Raw genomic sequence first — 17,256 nt, forward strand, 5'->3', positions numbered from 1 at the left:
ATAGATTATCTGTAGTAGACAATGTAGCAATTTGGGGGGGATCTTCAGACTGCCTATCGAGTAGCTTAACACGATGAGGCTGCAATCCTCATTGATCCCTTTGTTACGCTAAAAAAAAAAAAAAATAAAATCGAACGTCGCTGTGTTTAAAGATAATCTCATTCCACTTGGCACATAAATCTAGATAGTAAAAATAAAGTTGTAAAATTTCAAATAGCAAAAAAAAATCTAGGGGTTCCTTCCCCCCCCCCCCCCCATCTATTAAGAGTAGCTTTGCTGCCCTCCTGTTTCACTTCACCACCTGCTAGGTTCATAATCTGCCAAGTAGGAATGTATTGCAAGAGGTATATAGAACCAGAGCGAGGGAGGAAAGATGCTAGACAAGAAAATCCAGTTCTTTTCCTACTGGCTCTTGCCCACCTGCCCCTCCCCCAGCCCCATAGTTCCACTTCCCTTTTGTCTGCAAATTAAGCCCTGCTCTTCACAGTCTTAATTACATGACCTGGGCCTTGTACAAACACCGATTTAAAAATGTTTAAAAATATTAAATGGCTCCAAACGCTTTAGAGAAAGTGGCTGCGGCAGCTGAGATGTCATGTGTAGACCAGCGTCTTCCCCTTTTCTGAGCTGAAATTAATGAGGCAACCTACATTCTTCTATCACCTCTCTCAGGAACTTTCCAACCGATCAATCATAAGGAATGCCTTTCTCAGCAGGCAGGCACCAGTACTAAATATGATTTGATAGTTTAGACAAGCACAGCTCATTCTACACTCTGTCTGTTTGCTCAAATAATAGTTCCCAAATGATGCGTATTAATATAGCATCCAACATTCCAGCAAGCATAACTAGTATTACCAGTTATACCCAGTATTGAAAAACGTGGCGCAGTGGTTGTGGGGTCAAACCCACGTTGCTCCTTGTGACCCTGGGCAAGTCACTCAGTTCCCCCCATTGCCCCAGGTACATTAGCTAGAGTGTGAGCCCATCAGATCAGACAAGGAAAAATGTTTGAGTACCTGAATAAATTAAATGTAAACCATTCTGAGCTCCCCTGGGAGAACAGAGATAATGAAATAAATAATACAACAGGCCACCTCCGTCCAATCAGAAATGGATGATTGCCGTGTTTGGCTGCATTCACAGCGGTCAGGGATGGCAAAGCCACTCTGACAATTCAATGACAACCGCCAGAAATAAGCTACTTTAAATGCAACATTATGGGCATTGTGCTCTAAATTATTCTCATAAGTTGAGCAATAGTGTTCAATCACAACCTGCAGGATTCATACTCTCTGGTCAGCGCCAAGGGGTACAAGCTTATCTCAATGGCCAAGAGGAAGGAGAATGTGTGGAGGAGTGTGTGGCGCAGTGGTTGGATCTACAGCCTCAGCACCCTGGGGTTGTGGGTTCAAACCCCGCGCTGCTCCTTGTGACCCTGGGCAAGTCACTTAATCCTCCATAGCTCCAGGTACATTAGATAGATTGTGAGCCCACCGGGACAGATAGGGAAAATGCTTGAGTACCTGATTGAAAAACCGCTTAGATAACTTTGATAGGCGGTATATAAAATCCTAATAAACTTGAAACTTGAACTAGAATAAAACCGTTACGCACAAGGCGACTGTGATGAACAAGTCCCAGAAGTGGTAATGCAGCATATGGCTAGGAGTAATAAGCTGGTATATGGCTAGGTATAATAAGCTGGCCCAATCTACTAAGATCAGATAGCTGTGATGTGAACATGGAAGGGTCAGAATATAGGGGATCTATACCCAATTTGCACCAGGATTCTGCTGGTGTAAGTCTGGTGCCCACAGTTGGGCCCAGGAATTCACCCCAAGCATTATTCTCTTCAAAGCATGCAACATAACATTGTGCTTATTAACCGCATAACTGTAAGTTCTACGCGGTTTACAAAAGATTATAAACAATATACATAGTCTAGAAAATAGTAATAAGTTAGTTAACCAAATGTTTCGAAAAGAGTTAAGTCTTCAATTGTGTTCTGAAATGTTTATAAGAGTAAGCTATAAGCAACAATGATCAGAATTCTTTGTCATGGGAAGCTACCTGAATCGCTAAAGTGTGATTGAGAAATTTCTTACTTTTGCGGCCCTGTACAGAGGTAAAGTTAAACAGAGCATGGGATTTTCTGCTATGTTTGTATGAAGCTATGGAAAGTCTATTAACCAAATAGAGAGGAGCTGTGCCATATAAAGCCTTATAACGAAAACAACTCAGCTTAAACAATACCCAGGCCTCCATTGGCAGCCAGTGCAGCTCACAATAAAACGGCATAACATGGTCATACTTCTTCAGGCCGTAGATCAATCTGACCGCTGTGTTCTGTATCAGTAGAAGTCTCGCCAGCTCTTTCTTAGTGATTGTTAGATAGACAATATTACAGTAATCAAGAAGACTCAGTAGTAATGATTGAATCAAAAGTCTAAAAGCAGAAAATTCGAAATACAGTGGAACCTTGGTTTACGAGAATAATTCGTTCCAGAAGCATGCTCGTAAATCAAGTTACTCGTATATCAAAGCGAGTTTCCCCATAGGAATGAATGGAAACTCGCTTTGATTCGTTCTACCTCCTCCTCCCCCCGAGGCTACCGGCGCTGCTCCATCACCCCCTCCCCCCCCGCTCTAACCGGCATCGCACCCCCTGAACCAGCATCGCACCCCCACCCCCCTGCGAACACCCCCCCCCCGCGAGAACCGCATTGCATCCCCATGCTGAAAGCGGCATCCGCCCGCCCTTCCTCCCAAACATGCTCCTTACCCCATCTGCCGGTTGTGCCACTGAAAGAAATCTCCCGCCTCTTGCCTGGGCTGGGCCTTGAGCATCTGCGCAGGCGCAAGGCCTTCTGGCTCCCATTCTCTCTGAGATCTCGGAGAGAATGGAGGGGTGGGGGTGCGATGCCGGTTAGAGCGGGGGAGAGGTGCTCGTATAGTGGAACATGCTCGGTTTGCCAAACAAAAGTTTGCTAAGTGTTTTGCTCGTTTTGCAAAACACTCGCACACCGAGGTTCCACTGTATGGTCTAATTGTTCGGAATTTTCATAGGTTATAATAACTTTTGTATACCACTGCACCTATCTGATTTTTCATGGTGAGATGCTGATCCAGAATGACTCCTAGTATTTTAATCGTTGGATGGATTACGTATGATGTTGAGTTTATAAGAATGGAGGGTGCCCTTGTTAGGATAGCGCTTATGCTGATTTTTTTTTTTCTGGTGCCAAATTTTGAGCGTCATGTATAGAATTCCCCCCAAAGCTACTGTTCTATAATGGCAAATTTGTGCACATAATCCTTTATAGCAGTGAATGGCACACTAGTGTGCCGCATCGAGATTCAGGGGCGGCCTTTATGGATTGAAGGACATGAGTGTCACTTCCAGCATCGGCGCCAATCCTTCTCTCTGCCTCCACACGAATCTCGTCTCGTTTTCCCTGAGCTCAGAGCCGGGTCTTGAGGGCCTCTGAGCAAGCGCGGACAACGAAGTGATGATGTGCGCATGTGTGCGACATCGCGTCGAAGTCGGCGCATATTCGGAGGCGCTCCAGATGCGGCTCGAAGCTCAGGGAAAACGAGACAAAGCTCACTGTCACTGGAGCAGGGCGGGGTTGTGGGTGTGCCACAGAAAAACATTTGCACCTTTAGTGCGCTGGACACTGCTTTATAGAAAACTTAAGAACATAAGCATTGCCTCTGCCGAGTCAGACCATAGGTCCATCATGCCCAGCAGTCTGCTCCCGCGGCGGCCCCACAGGTCAATGACCTGTAAGTGATCTATTACTCTAAAGTGTTTTGTACTATATAGTAACCCTCTAATTGTACCCCTCAATCCCCTTTTCCTTCAGGAACTCGTCCAATCCCATTTTGAAACCCAAAATCGTACTCTGCTCTACCACCTCCTCTGGAAGCGCATTCCAGGTGTCCACCACCCTCTGAGTGAAGAAGAACTTCCTAGCATTAGTTCTGAATCTATCCCCCTTCAATTTGTTTGGGTGCCCTCTAGTTTTTTTTGCCCCCGCCAGTCTGAAGAATCTGTCCCTCTCTACCTTCTCAGTGACAGGTATAAATGGGTGCAGTAGTTAAGCCACTTAACTGACAGTATTCAATAAAGCACCTATGTAAATAATCATAACACCATGGTCTGTCCATGCCTCTCCTATGTGATTGTTCCCTTTGTAGTTACAAGCTAGAACACCTACGGCCTCTTTTACAAAGCCACGCTAGCGGCCCTGAAGCGCAGAGAGATTTAAAGGGCTTCGGGATGATTGGCGTGCGGCTTTGTAAAAGAGGCCTTTAGGTGCTATTTTCTAACTTGGCATATAACTGCTGTTTCATCCCTGTTTGGCACTTTACTTGCATTCGACCACCAAGAATTAGGCACCTAATTGGCGCCCTATATAGAATTAGAGACTATGAGGGTAATTCTATAGGGAACTTGAGTTTGCAGAGCGGCATTTTACATTAGGGGGTTCAAGTGTATAAGGAGTAAGTGCACAGAAGCATAGCGCATTTCCAGTAGCTGAGAAAAGGTGATTGGGATCAGAGCTGGCACTCATGTACATATATTATATATTACAAGCATGTGCACCTGTTTTTGTTTTTATCAGCACGTGTGTGTGTGCGCGTACACACACATACAGTTACATAACAAGTTTCAAGTTTAATAAATTTTGATTTTACGCAATATTCAATATTTCAATGCGTATTACATAATTGTAATGTACAATAAAAGCCAGGGATGACAAATACAAATGAGACAAAATTATACAGACTAATCATTATGTTCTATTAATACAAACTGGAACAAATAGGTAAAAGGTAGAAATACATTTTATACAATTTATAAAATAAAATTTAAAAAAAAGGAAAAGGAACATTTAAGGTTTATACACAAGGATAGGGTCAATTAAGAAAGAATATAAAGAAAATTAATTGATAGAAAAAGCTTTAATTATTTTAAAATAACATAAAAATCCATTTATATGTCGCTATACTTTTCAGTTCTAAGCGGTTTACAAAAGAATTAAGAACTGTACAAACACAGTAGATAAAAGCAGGCTGTGGAGTCGGAGACAATTCTGGGTACTAGAGTCGGAGTCGGGGGTACCAGAAACTGAAGAGTCGGAGTCTAAGGATTTATCTACCAACTCCACAGCCCTGGATTAAAGCTCATTTATAAAATTTACCAAATAAGTGAGTCTTCAATGTCCTTCTAAAAACCCAATAAAAACTGGAACCCGAAATCAGCTTAAGACTCTTGTCCCAAAGTGCTACTTGATAAGCTAAGATTCTCTGAAAAAATCGCTTATAAATACAGCTTTTTCATTGTAGAAAACGCAAATATAGTTAGTTTACGCAGTGATGGTTTTCTTTCTGCAAATTTAAAATAATCAACAAGATGGTTTGGCACAAGACCGTGCAAAGTTTTATAGCAGAAACAGGCCATTTAAAAAAGCATCCTTGCTTCAATTGGAAGCCAATGTAGTGTCCGATAATACATTATCATGTGATCGGATTTTTTCAACTTAACTTAATTGGTTTTCTCTTTTAAAAAATTTTATGCTTCTTTTATGTAAGGTATCATCTTTTTTTTTAAATATTTTATTTAGAAATTTTTCATTCTTACAATAATTTAATTTTACATAAACTTCAATTAATACATGAAAAATTGTGATTACAAGTAATTCATCTTATCACATAAAATATAACCCTCCCCTTTCTTCAGTTCTTAAATCCCTATAATATACATTCCCACCCTTCCCCAATCTAATATATCCATTATTAATGTGCTATGAAACCTGATCATTGGAATATCGAGTCAATGGTTCCCAAATTTTCTTAAAATTATTATGAATATTTCCCTGTTGTAATGCTATTGTTTTTTCCATTTTGTATATATGACAGACTGAATTCCACCAAAATGTAAAATTTAATTTGGTGTAGTCCTTCCAATTTTGAGTTATTTGTTGCATGGCGACCCCTGTCAATATTAATAATAGTTTGTTATTGTTTGCTGAAATCGGACTCTGAGTTATCATTGCTGTACCAAATAGTATAGTATCATATGAGAGTCCTACATGATTTTCCAGTAATTCATTAATTTGGGGCCAAATTAGTTTCCAAAATGCATTTATACAGGGACAAAAAAAAATTAAGTGATCTAATGTCCCGACTTCTACTCTGCAATGCCAGCATCTATTAGATCTAGTACTATCTATTTTTTGTAAACGCGTAGGGATCCATAAAGTTCTATGTAACAAAAACAACCAAGTTTGACTCATAGATGCTGACTTTGTAGATCTTAATCTCCAGGACCAAAATCGTGGCCATTGAGATTCAGAAATTGTCTGACCAATCTCAATACTCCAAATATCCCTAAGTCCAGTTTTCTTTTTTTTGTTTAAAAATCCATTTAACAATTTATACCATTTTGCGGCTTGGTGACCCAAAAAATCCGCCTGGAAACATAGAAGCTGCAGACTATATTGAGTATTAAGAGCTTTCCATTCAGGGAACCCTGCCTGAATAGCTTGCTTCAATTGCAACCATTTAAAATATTGTGTTTTATTTAATCCAAATTTATGTTGCAATTGTGAAAAACTAAGCATTGCTCCTTCTGAAATAACATCATTCAATGTTCGTATACCTGCAATTATCCATTGTTTCCAGACGATTTTGTATCCTGGAGTTTACCCAAATTGATTGATTTAATGATTTAGCAATTGGTTCTGGTGATAGATTACTAACATATCTTAACGTCTTCCAAGTATCCAATAAAATTCTGTTATCCTTATATCTTCTTGGCATGTTTATACTAATTAGATGTTCTGGATGTAGTGGGAACAGGAGCCGCCATTCTAGATATAGCCAATCTAGTACATTCTCCATGAGATCTGGGAGGATCCAATACATACCCTGTCTTAGAATATAGGCTTGATGGTACCTATAAAAATTTGGAAAATTTACCCCTCCCTCCACAATTGGTCTTTGTAAAGATACTAAAGCAATTCTGGGTCTTTTCCCAAACCAAACAAATTTTGTAAGAATATTGTTTAACTTTTTATAAAATGACCCCTGAAAAAATATTGGTATCATACTCATTTGATAACAAACCACAGGCAATATCATCATTTTAATTGTTTGGACTCTTCCCCACCAAGAAAGATGTAAAGGATTCCATTGCTCACACATTTCTGTTATTTTTTTAATAAAAGTTTTTCATTTTCTTTTACTGTATCTTCAATTGTATTTTTGATAATAATACCTAAATATTTTAATCCTTCTTCTTTCCAAATAAATGAATATGAATCAAATAATCCTTTGGTACAGTGAACATTAATTGGAAGAATTTCCGATTTACTCCAATTAATTTTATATCCAGGAAATTTCCCAAATTTCTCTAGAAGATTAAGTAAACTTGGAACAGTATTCCCCGGTTCTCTTAAATATAATAATATATCATCTGCATATGCAGAAAGTTTAAATTCCCAGTAAGAAAATGGGATTCCCTTTATCTCCTTAGTTTGATTAATTGCAATTAATAAGGGTTCTAAAACAATATCAAAAAGTAAGGGGGACAAAGGACATCCTTGTCTAACTCCCCTACGCAAGTTAAATCTATCTGATAAATTGTTATTAATATATAATCTTGCACCAGGAGAGCTATACAATGTCTGAATCATTTTAATAAAACCGGGGCCTATTCCAAACCATTCCAGAGCTTGATACATATAACTCCATTCCACTCTATCAAATGCTTTTTCTGCATCTAAAGATAGCATAAAAGCTGGATCATTCATATTTTTCACTAAATTTAAAGAGTGGAATGCTAATCTAGTATTGTTTGATGAGTGTCTTTTAGCAATAAATCCTGTTTGGTGTACATCAATAATAAAAGGAAGAGCTTTTGCCAATCTTATTGCTAATACTTTAGCAATCAACTTACCATCTACATTTAATAAAGAGATAGGCCTGTAGTTTGAAACCAAGGTAGGATCCTTGTTTGGTTTTGGTAAGACAATAATTACCGAATCAGCCATAATACCTGATATATTCCCATTATTTATTTGATATTGATACAAATTTAATAAATATGGTAAGATGATATTTTGAAATGTTTTATAGAATTCAACAGTATATCCATCACCACCCGGAGCGGATCCAACTCTAAGAGACTTCAATGCTGATTCTATTTCTTTTAAAGATATAGGATCTTCTAAACTTCGTTTTATATGATCCGGAACATTTGGTCCATTAAATGAGTTTAAGAAATTTAATCCCTCTTGTTCTTTATTTTCATAAGATTCAGAAGAATATAAATCTTTATAAAAATCAAGAAATTGTATTAAAATATCTTTGGTGTTAGTGTGTGTATTGCCTTGTGTATCTTTAATTGCAATAATCTTAGATTTCCTTTTTTTTGCTTTAAGAAAATTAGCTAATAATCTTCCAGCTTTGTTTGAATTACCATAGTACTGAACTTGCTTATAGAAGATATCTTTCCTCACAAATTGAGAAGAAATCTCATTATATTTCGCTTTTATTTTTAATAAACTTTGTAATGTATTATGTTCCCAGTTCTTAATTAATTTATTTTCTAATACTTTAATTTGGTTTTCCAGATTAACATATTGTTTTTTAAGTTGTTTTTTGATAAATGCTGAATATGAAATAATATTTCCTCTTATTGTTGCTTTAAATGCGTCCCACAAAATCTCAGCATTAATACTGTCTGAATTATTTATTTGAAAAAATTCATTCATCTTTAATTTAAAATCTTCCAGAAAGTTCGAGTCCGCAAGTAAAGCATTATCAAATCTCCAAATTGGATCGAAATGTACTATATCATTATTCTTAAAGTCAATCCACACACCAGCATGGTCTGAAATTATAATGGGATCAATAACTGCATTCATCACTCGCTGCGCTATATTATTAGACACAAATATATAATCAATTTGTGAGAAAGATTTATGGACCTGAGAACAAAAAGAGAATTCCTGATCATTAAAATGAAGAATACGCCATATATCAACTAAATTACAAGATTGAACCAAATTATCTAAACCTAACGATTTCATAATTCTACTTGGTCTCTTATCCAAAATTGGATCCATTACAGCATTGAAATCCCCTGCTACGATTAAATTAGAAGTAGCCAGTGGTAACAGAAATTGTTGAACTTGTTTGAAAAACTCCATTTGATTCGAATTAGGAGCATATACATTTTTTTTTTTTTAAATCTTTATTCCTTTTTATTTCTCTCAACAAGTGTACAATATTATTACAATTAATTCACATAACTCACTTGACATTCTTACACAATATTATTATACATGTTTTAATTCCCCCCCACCCACCTCCCATCCCTTCCCATATCAATAAAATAATCTATCCAAACATATACATACTTAGACATCCCTCTTCCTTAATACAATTAATCATACTTTAACCTATCCCTCCCCCCACCCTTTCTTCCTCAAACTCTTTTTTCATTTTATTATATACATTAATGCACAACAAATATATCTCATCATAGTACATATATCCCCTAATATTTCATAACAACATATTTCCAATAATTTTACCCCCTTTCCTTTTCTATTCATACATATATACCATGTTTCTTATATCCATTAATCAGTTGAAATATACCGCTATTTAATTGGATTATCCTATCCCCCCCACCATAGAAGCCCACTCAATCTCTAAATTCATCCCATGTGGGACTACTGTGTCAAGCCTGTAAATCCATCTTTGTTCCTTCAGATTGAGGATTCTTTCCGTATTGCCACCCACCCTCCCACTCTGTTGTAAGCTGTCAATTATGCGCCATCTTAATTCAGCTACAGTGTGGTTGAAATTAGTCATATGGGAACAAAGATGGATTTACAGGCTTGACACAGTAGTCCCACATGGGATGAATTTAGAGATTGAGTGGGCTTCTATGTTTTAATCCAGGCTGCTCGTGTGGTATTGATAAAGTTGAATGAATCTGTAACTCTGGATCGGGAGATTCTAGCGCCCTTGGGGCAGGGGGCGGGTTTCCTCCGGTCCAATCAAATGCAGGGGGCGGTCTCGCAACAGGAACTGAATATAAAGGGAGCACCTAAGACGCTGCCGCCATCTTGCAAACAATGAATGATTAGAGGTAGACAGCGGCGGTGTTGGTAAGCAAAAGGATTTTCTATTAGACTTTGTAGAGTAATGGTATATGTGAGGGACACTAACTTGATTAATATATTTATTTTAGGTTAGACCCCTGACGAAACTCTCGTGAAACATGTCGGGTCTCACCGCTAGCCTACAATGAGAACTGAAAGATCACCATTACTAAGATAAGTAAAACGCAAGTTTAAAAATGATAAGAATTGCACAGTATTTAAATTGCATAGACCGGTCAGGATTTTACCACTTGCATCTCCCCCGTTATAACACTTCTGTGGGATGGAGGAGTGGTGGTTCTGAGGTCTATTAAAATGGCTAGAAAACTACTTAAAGCATTTATTAAGGTGGAATAAGGCATTTGAAGAGCACCTTAGAAATTCATTTAAAAACGGGACATTGATTTTTCTAAGGTAACATTTGGCCATACTCTGCTGCTGGCACCCCCCTCCGACAAACCCGATAACCGGCAGGAGAGAGCCCAGGTCCTCCTGCCGAGGGCGCACTCCCGAAACACCCACCCACCGACAATACTGGCAGGAGGGATCCCAAGACCTCCTGCCGACGGCGCACCCAGCAGGAGGGTCTGGGCTCCCTCCTGCTGGTATTCGGGTTTGTTGGGGGGGGGGTCAGCAGGAGAGATTGGGTATCTCTCCTTCTGTGACTGTTGCGGTGGGGGGTAGGCGGGTTGCTGAGGCTTTTCTACCTAGTCATCCTGTTATAAAATTATTCTCTTTTGTGTTTGTGACTGCCATCAGGCTAGGAAAGATATCTGGATGGATTCCTCCCCCCCCTTCGCCCAAACTAGAGAATGACATGGTGACAAATTTCATCACCGTTCCCGTCCCCGCGGATAACCGCGGGAAATAATCCCATGTCATTTTCTAGTGTCTATTTCAACCTCGGTCCTTCTACACCAGCATTCTTCAAAGCAAAGCTTGCGGGTCAGTGGTTGTGACCAATTATACTCTGATTCTTTCTTCTCTCCTTAAAGAATGACATGAAGATGGTTTCCAGCGGTTATCTGCGGGGATGGGAATGGTGATGAATTTTGTCACCGTGTCATTCTCTAGCCCAAACAATGTTTGACCAGCTTTACCAACAGTGCATTAAATAGTCTAGTGAGTACTATATATGCACAGATTCTCTCTGTTAGCAACGTTTGATGAGTTCAATAGGAACTTATGCTATGACAATATAAAATATTTGTAGAGACACTTACCTTCCTTCTACTACACACCAACCACAGTATGGATCCTTCGCCTGTACACACTGTTTGCAGTCAGAATAATGAGTACAGTCCTGAACAGGAATGCGGAACAGCTGGAAAGGGATAAACAAGAGACACGTATAGATCACAAAGAGCAAAAAGAGGCTATTGAAAGTTTTATTGTAGCTACTATTGAAAAAACAATCTAAAAGTTAAATCAATTTCAAAGGGTTGACACACTCAGTCTTCATGGGTCCCCCGAGCTCAGCAGTTACATCATATCAAACTCTCGTTAGATGCTGGAAGCTTGACTGGGAAGATACCAACTATGTGCAGGGGTAATAATGGACATTTACTAATACCAGCCAAGGGGGGAGTGTGTGGCGCAGTGGTTACAGCTACAGCCTCAGCACTCTGAGGTTGTGGGTTCAAATCCTTCACTGCTGCTTATGACCCTGGGAAAGTCACTTAATCCCCCCATTGCCCCAGGTACACTAGATAAGAGTTTCAGCCCACCAGGACAGTTAGGGAAATATGATAAAGTACCTGAATATAAAACCACTTAGGATATAAGTGGTATATAAATAAAAAAATAAATTATATATATATACACACACATATATATAAACATACACACTAGAACATATACACATACATACATAGTTTCAAGTTTATTAGGATTTTTATATACCGCCTATCAAGGTTATCTAAGCGGTTCTATAATCAGGTACTCAAGCATTTTCCCTGTCTGTCCCGGTGGGCTCACAATCTGTCTAACGTATATATAAACATACACACTAGAAAGGCTAATGGTATTTCATAAAGTCCAACCACATACATATGAATTTCACAAATTTGGGTCAGCTATTGGAAAAATCCTAGCAAAAAGTCTGCATGATGGACTTGGCAGATTGCTTGTAACTCCAATAACCCTTTATTTAGTGATCTCAACTGGTGAAATGATTGAAAAGTCCTAAGCAATGAAGCAATACTCAAAGGTGCTTCATCACAGAAAACCTTGTTAATCAGTGACAAGAGAGAGCCAATGTAAGCTTATTAGAAATGTACACATCAGCCTGTGACGGTGTTGAGTTTCTTTTTTTTTTTTTAATTCTTTATTGATTTTCTAAACTTCAAAAGTGCAATACACAAATATATATCATATAATAAGTTAATAAAAGCACATTCAACTTACAAATATGCATAACCAACCATTTTCTCCCCCCCCAATGATTATTCCATAAAACACAGAAACATAGACTATCCCAATAACCTTACCCTATTCAGATTAAAAATATCCTCCCACCCTCCTCCCACCTCAGGTGGACAAACTCAAAAGTCAAATTAGGACAGAAATAGCCCCCACCCACCCTTTCCTGGATGTGTACGAAAATAAACCAAAACTGACTCATAATCAAAGACCTACTATAGTGAGGTAATATATGATATCAACGGCCCCCAAATTATCGGCATTCATTTTTTCATATCTATAGGTGGAGCACAAATTTGCCCACCAGAAAGGAAAATTTAGGCGGTCATAGTTCTTCCAATTTGGGGTTACCATCTGCATGGTTATCCCGGTCATGACAAGAAAAGGGCAGCATTTATAACGATCCATAGGGGGTTTAACATGTAATAACGTTCCACATATGACCGCTTCATACATCAGTGGAATTGATGATTCTAATATGTTGTTAATCGTACCCCATATTGACCTCCAAAAGTTAAGTGTCAAAGGACAATAGAACAATAGATGATCCAGTGTCCCTATGTCCAGATGACAATGCCAGCATCTATTAGATTTAGAACTGTCTAACTTGTGCAACCTAACAGGGCTCCAAAAAGATCTATGTAACAGAAAAAAACATTGTTTGTCTCATGCTGACGCTGTACATCGCATCCTCCAAGTCCAAATTCGTGGCCATCGAGATGCAGAAATATACTGCTTAATCTCAATGCTTCAAATGTCTCTAAGACCATTTTTTTTTTCCAAGAAATCAGATATTAATTTAAACCACGGTGTTGAGCTTCAAATCATTTATTACATACAACTTACATACAAATAAATATCAGATCCCAGGACTCACTTTGCCTTGGCGATCTATCGAGCCGATCAAACTTCCTCTCCCCGACGTCAATTCTGCCGTCGGAGAGGAAGTTCGGGCCAGCCAATCGCTGCCTGGCTGGGCGGAACTTCCTCTCCGACGGCAGAATTGACGTCGGGGAGAGGAAGATTGATCGGCCGAAGCAGAGAGAGCATGGTGCGGCATCGGGGCCTGTTATCCATTGGTGGTGTTTGGGTCCCGTTCCCCGATGGCAGCGACAGTGGCTTGGGGAAGGGCAGGCAGAAAGAAAGAAAGGGGGCAGGCAGGGAGACAGAAGGAAAGAAGAGAAACAGAAAAAAAGAAAGGGGGCATGAAGAGAGAAAGAAAGAAAGGTCAGGGAGAGAGGAAGAAAAAGTTGGGGGAGGGAATAAGGTGTGGAGGAGAGGAAGCATACAGGCTGAAAGAAAGATTGGATGCACAGTCAGAAGAAGAAAGTGCAACCAGAGACTCATGAAATCACCAGACAAGGTAGGAAAAATGATTTTATTTTAAATTTAGTGATCAAAATGTGTCTGAATTTATATCTGCTGTCTATATTTTACAATATGGTCCCCTTTTACTAAACCGCAATAGTGGTTTTTAGCGCAGGGAGCCTATGTGCGTCCAGAGCAGCGCTGGGCATTCAGCGCAGCTCCCTGCACTAAAAACTGCTATTGTGTTTTAGTAAAAAGGGAGGGTGTGGGTATTTGTCTATTTTTGTATGGTTGTTACTGAGGTGACAGTGCATAGAGTCATCTCCTTTGACCTCTTTGAAAAAACCCCGGAATAGGAATGATAATTAATAATTCTATGCGTACAGTGTGCGTTGTGTTTTTTTAAAATTTTATTGTTGGTAGATCATTTTGACTTGGTCATTTTAAAAGTAGCTTGCAAGTCAAAAAAGTGTGGGCACCCCTGCTTTAGACCCTTCTGTAAAGCTATTATGATACATTAGCTTTTGTAGAGCTGTTACCATAAGGATTTGTGAGGTGTTACAATACATGGGCTCCATACTGAAATATAATGAGCTCTGAGATGGTGTTATAATACAGAGTTATTAATACTGGCATGATTATGCCATAATCCATCATCCTACTTACATGCACATGTTTATATAAAATCAATCGTCCTATGTAAATACACATGTAATACAAGGTTTACTATTGCAACTAAATACTCTATACATTTTTTTTTACACACCTCTTAAGGAGGTTGACCATTTCAACTAAATATAGTCTATTTATATGCATTCCTGAAAGTTCTACTTTTCTTTCTCTGTCAACTTCATAATTTCAGTTGAAGTAGTTTGAAAAAAGGATAGTCTTTATTCCTTTCTTGAATTTTCGGGTTTTCTTTTCTAGCTTTAATTTATGCCCTAAAGTGCATTTCTTTAAAAAAAAACAACAACAAGCAACCTATAGACAATATAGGAAACAGCTATTGTTTCATAATGATTTATGACTTGCAAGAGAAAAATCCATCCATGACTGCTGCCACCTGGCCCACTTTCCCTCCCAGCTCCATTATAAGCAACAGCTGTAACCCACACTGCGCAGTACACCCAGCCAAAATCCAAATGGTTTGAAGGCTACGTTTGCAAGAGGCAATTTTCCTGGCTGCAGGCTTGAAAGAGAAATAGGACAGACTCAAAACCTCAGGCAGAAGACCCTGAATCTACAGATCTGTCTCATTCACCGTAGGCTGGAAGCATAAGTGTAAAGCTCAACACAGCAATTGAGAGAATAAAACCAAAGCTGCTTATCAAGCCAGTTTAAAAAGACTTTTAAAGATCAGCATTAAACTTAAAATATTGTGGAAAACAGAGTAATGAAAGTAAACTCAAAGTTTAACCTCAGCATTAAAATGGGCTTGGAGTTAGTCTTCAACCATGCCCTCGTTTTAACTTTGGAGGCTCTCTGGTTTAGGATACCATGTCCTAGGGTTCCATTAAGAACAGAAAGGGTGGTAGATGCATGGAATAGTCTTCCAATGGAGGTGGTGGAAATGAAGACTGCATCTGAATTCGAGATAGCATGGGACAGGCATGAGGGATCTCTCAGGGAGAGGAGGAGATAGCGGATGTTGCGGTTGGGGGAGACTGGATGGGCCATTTAGCTTTTATCTGCCGGCATGTTTCTATTTCCGAATCATCAGTCATAGGGGGTGGGGTTGTAATTGGAAGCTCCATGGTCTGAGTCCAAACAGAGATGGCATCTCTAGGGATTCCTCAAATTGGAAATCCAACTAGGCTGAAGCTTTAAATTTATTCCTGACTTCCCCTGAAGTCAATAGGAACTTAAAAACTTCACCTCTGGCACTGAAGTAAACATTCAGCATTATGAAGAAATTAAAAATGGTTCTAATCTTTAATGCAGTTTGCTGCATCAAAGTAATTCCACATGCAGCTTATTAGTATGCATTTACATATATAAGTGTCTTTCAGCATTAGAACTATACTTGCTACATTAGAAGTAATCATAATCCATCAACCAATTAACAGTAAAACAGGAAGCAGCCACTACACCGCATAGTTTGTTACATTGGCATGTACATGTGGCATTAATATTTTCTAATGGTTCATGGAAGGTGCTTGGTTTTATAGGCTGCCAAAAAAAGATCTAACATTTAATGAAAAACGTGATAGCTAAGCATCTCATGGAGTAATCGACAGGTCGCTTGCTTGTCAAGTTCGAATCCTCCACTGGGATTTCTGTTGGGTATCTGGGATCTAGCCAACTCAGCCATTTATCCATTTTTGGTCAGTAAGGGAGCAGTTCTATAAGTTCACACTTAGTTACACACCACTTACACGGATCAAAAACACATTTAATTGCCCTGTTTCACACAAGTGCATTAGGCATTATTCTGTAGGGTGGTATATTTGTGCAACTCCAAGGTAGGCAGATACGTGGGAAGAACTTGGATGTGGTACTAAGTAACACATGTAAGTTATAAAATACTGTTAGTTACACAAGTCACTTGGTGCAATTAGGCTGACGGTTTACACCAACCATTGACATAGCAACAAGGAAAAGAGCCTTCTCATATGCGGGTCCCTGCCTTTGGACTTCCACACTTCATGACTTTGAGAGAATATCTTACTCTTCCTTCCGGAAACTATTGAAACCTACTCTCTTTCATCTTCACTGTTTGTAAGGAGCTAGCTAAATTAAAAATAGATAAAGCGATGGGGCCTGATTGGATACATCTGAGGGTACTCAAGGAACTCAGTGGGGTTCTGACAGCTCCGTTGTCTCACCTTTTCAATGCTTCTTTAGAGTCTGGAGTGGTCATGGGTGGAGTGGAGAAGGGTGGATGTGGTTCCTCTGCACAAAAGCGGAAGTAAGGAGGAGGTAGAGAATTACAGGCCGGTTAGCCTGACCTCAGTAGTGAGTAAACTAATGGAAATGCTTCTTAAGCAGAGAATAGTGAGATTCCTAGAATTGAATGGGCTACAGGACACGAGACAGCATGGTTTAATGAAAGGCAGGTCTTGTCAGACAAATTTGATCGATTTCTTTGACTGGGTGACTAAACAGTTGGATTTGGGAGGAGTGTTAGATATGGTGTACTTCAGTGGTCTCAAACTCAGACCATTTGCAGGGCCACATTTTGGATTTGTAGGTACTTGGAGGGCCTCAGAAAAAATAGTTAATGTCATGAAAGAAATGACAATTTTTGCATGAGGTAAAACTCTTTACAGTTTATAAACCTTTCCTTTTGGCTAAGTCTTAATAATAATATTGTAATTTATAGCTAAAGAGACATATGATC

At 39.0% G+C, this 17,256-nt stretch overlaps 1 protein-coding gene across 3 annotated transcripts in view; it reads right to left on the reverse strand.

The window, feature by feature from the left end:
• PLXNB2 (plexin B2) overlaps nt 1-17,256 on the reverse strand; it is a 621,264-nt gene that overhangs the window by 156,816 nt on the left and 447,192 nt on the right. For all 3 annotated transcript variants that reach the window (XM_033959733.1, XM_033959732.1, XM_033959731.1), the window contains one exon: nt 11,411-11,511. In XM_033959733.1, the coding sequence (XP_033815624.1) occupies nt 11,411-11,511 (101 nt within the window). The remainder of the gene's footprint in view (nt 1-11,410; nt 11,512-17,256) is intronic.

This window comes from Geotrypetes seraphini, chromosome 9, assembly GCF_902459505.1.
Source record: "Geotrypetes seraphini chromosome 9, aGeoSer1.1, whole genome shotgun sequence".
NCBI classification, from domain to species: domain Eukaryota; kingdom Metazoa; phylum Chordata; class Amphibia; order Gymnophiona; family Dermophiidae; genus Geotrypetes; species Geotrypetes seraphini.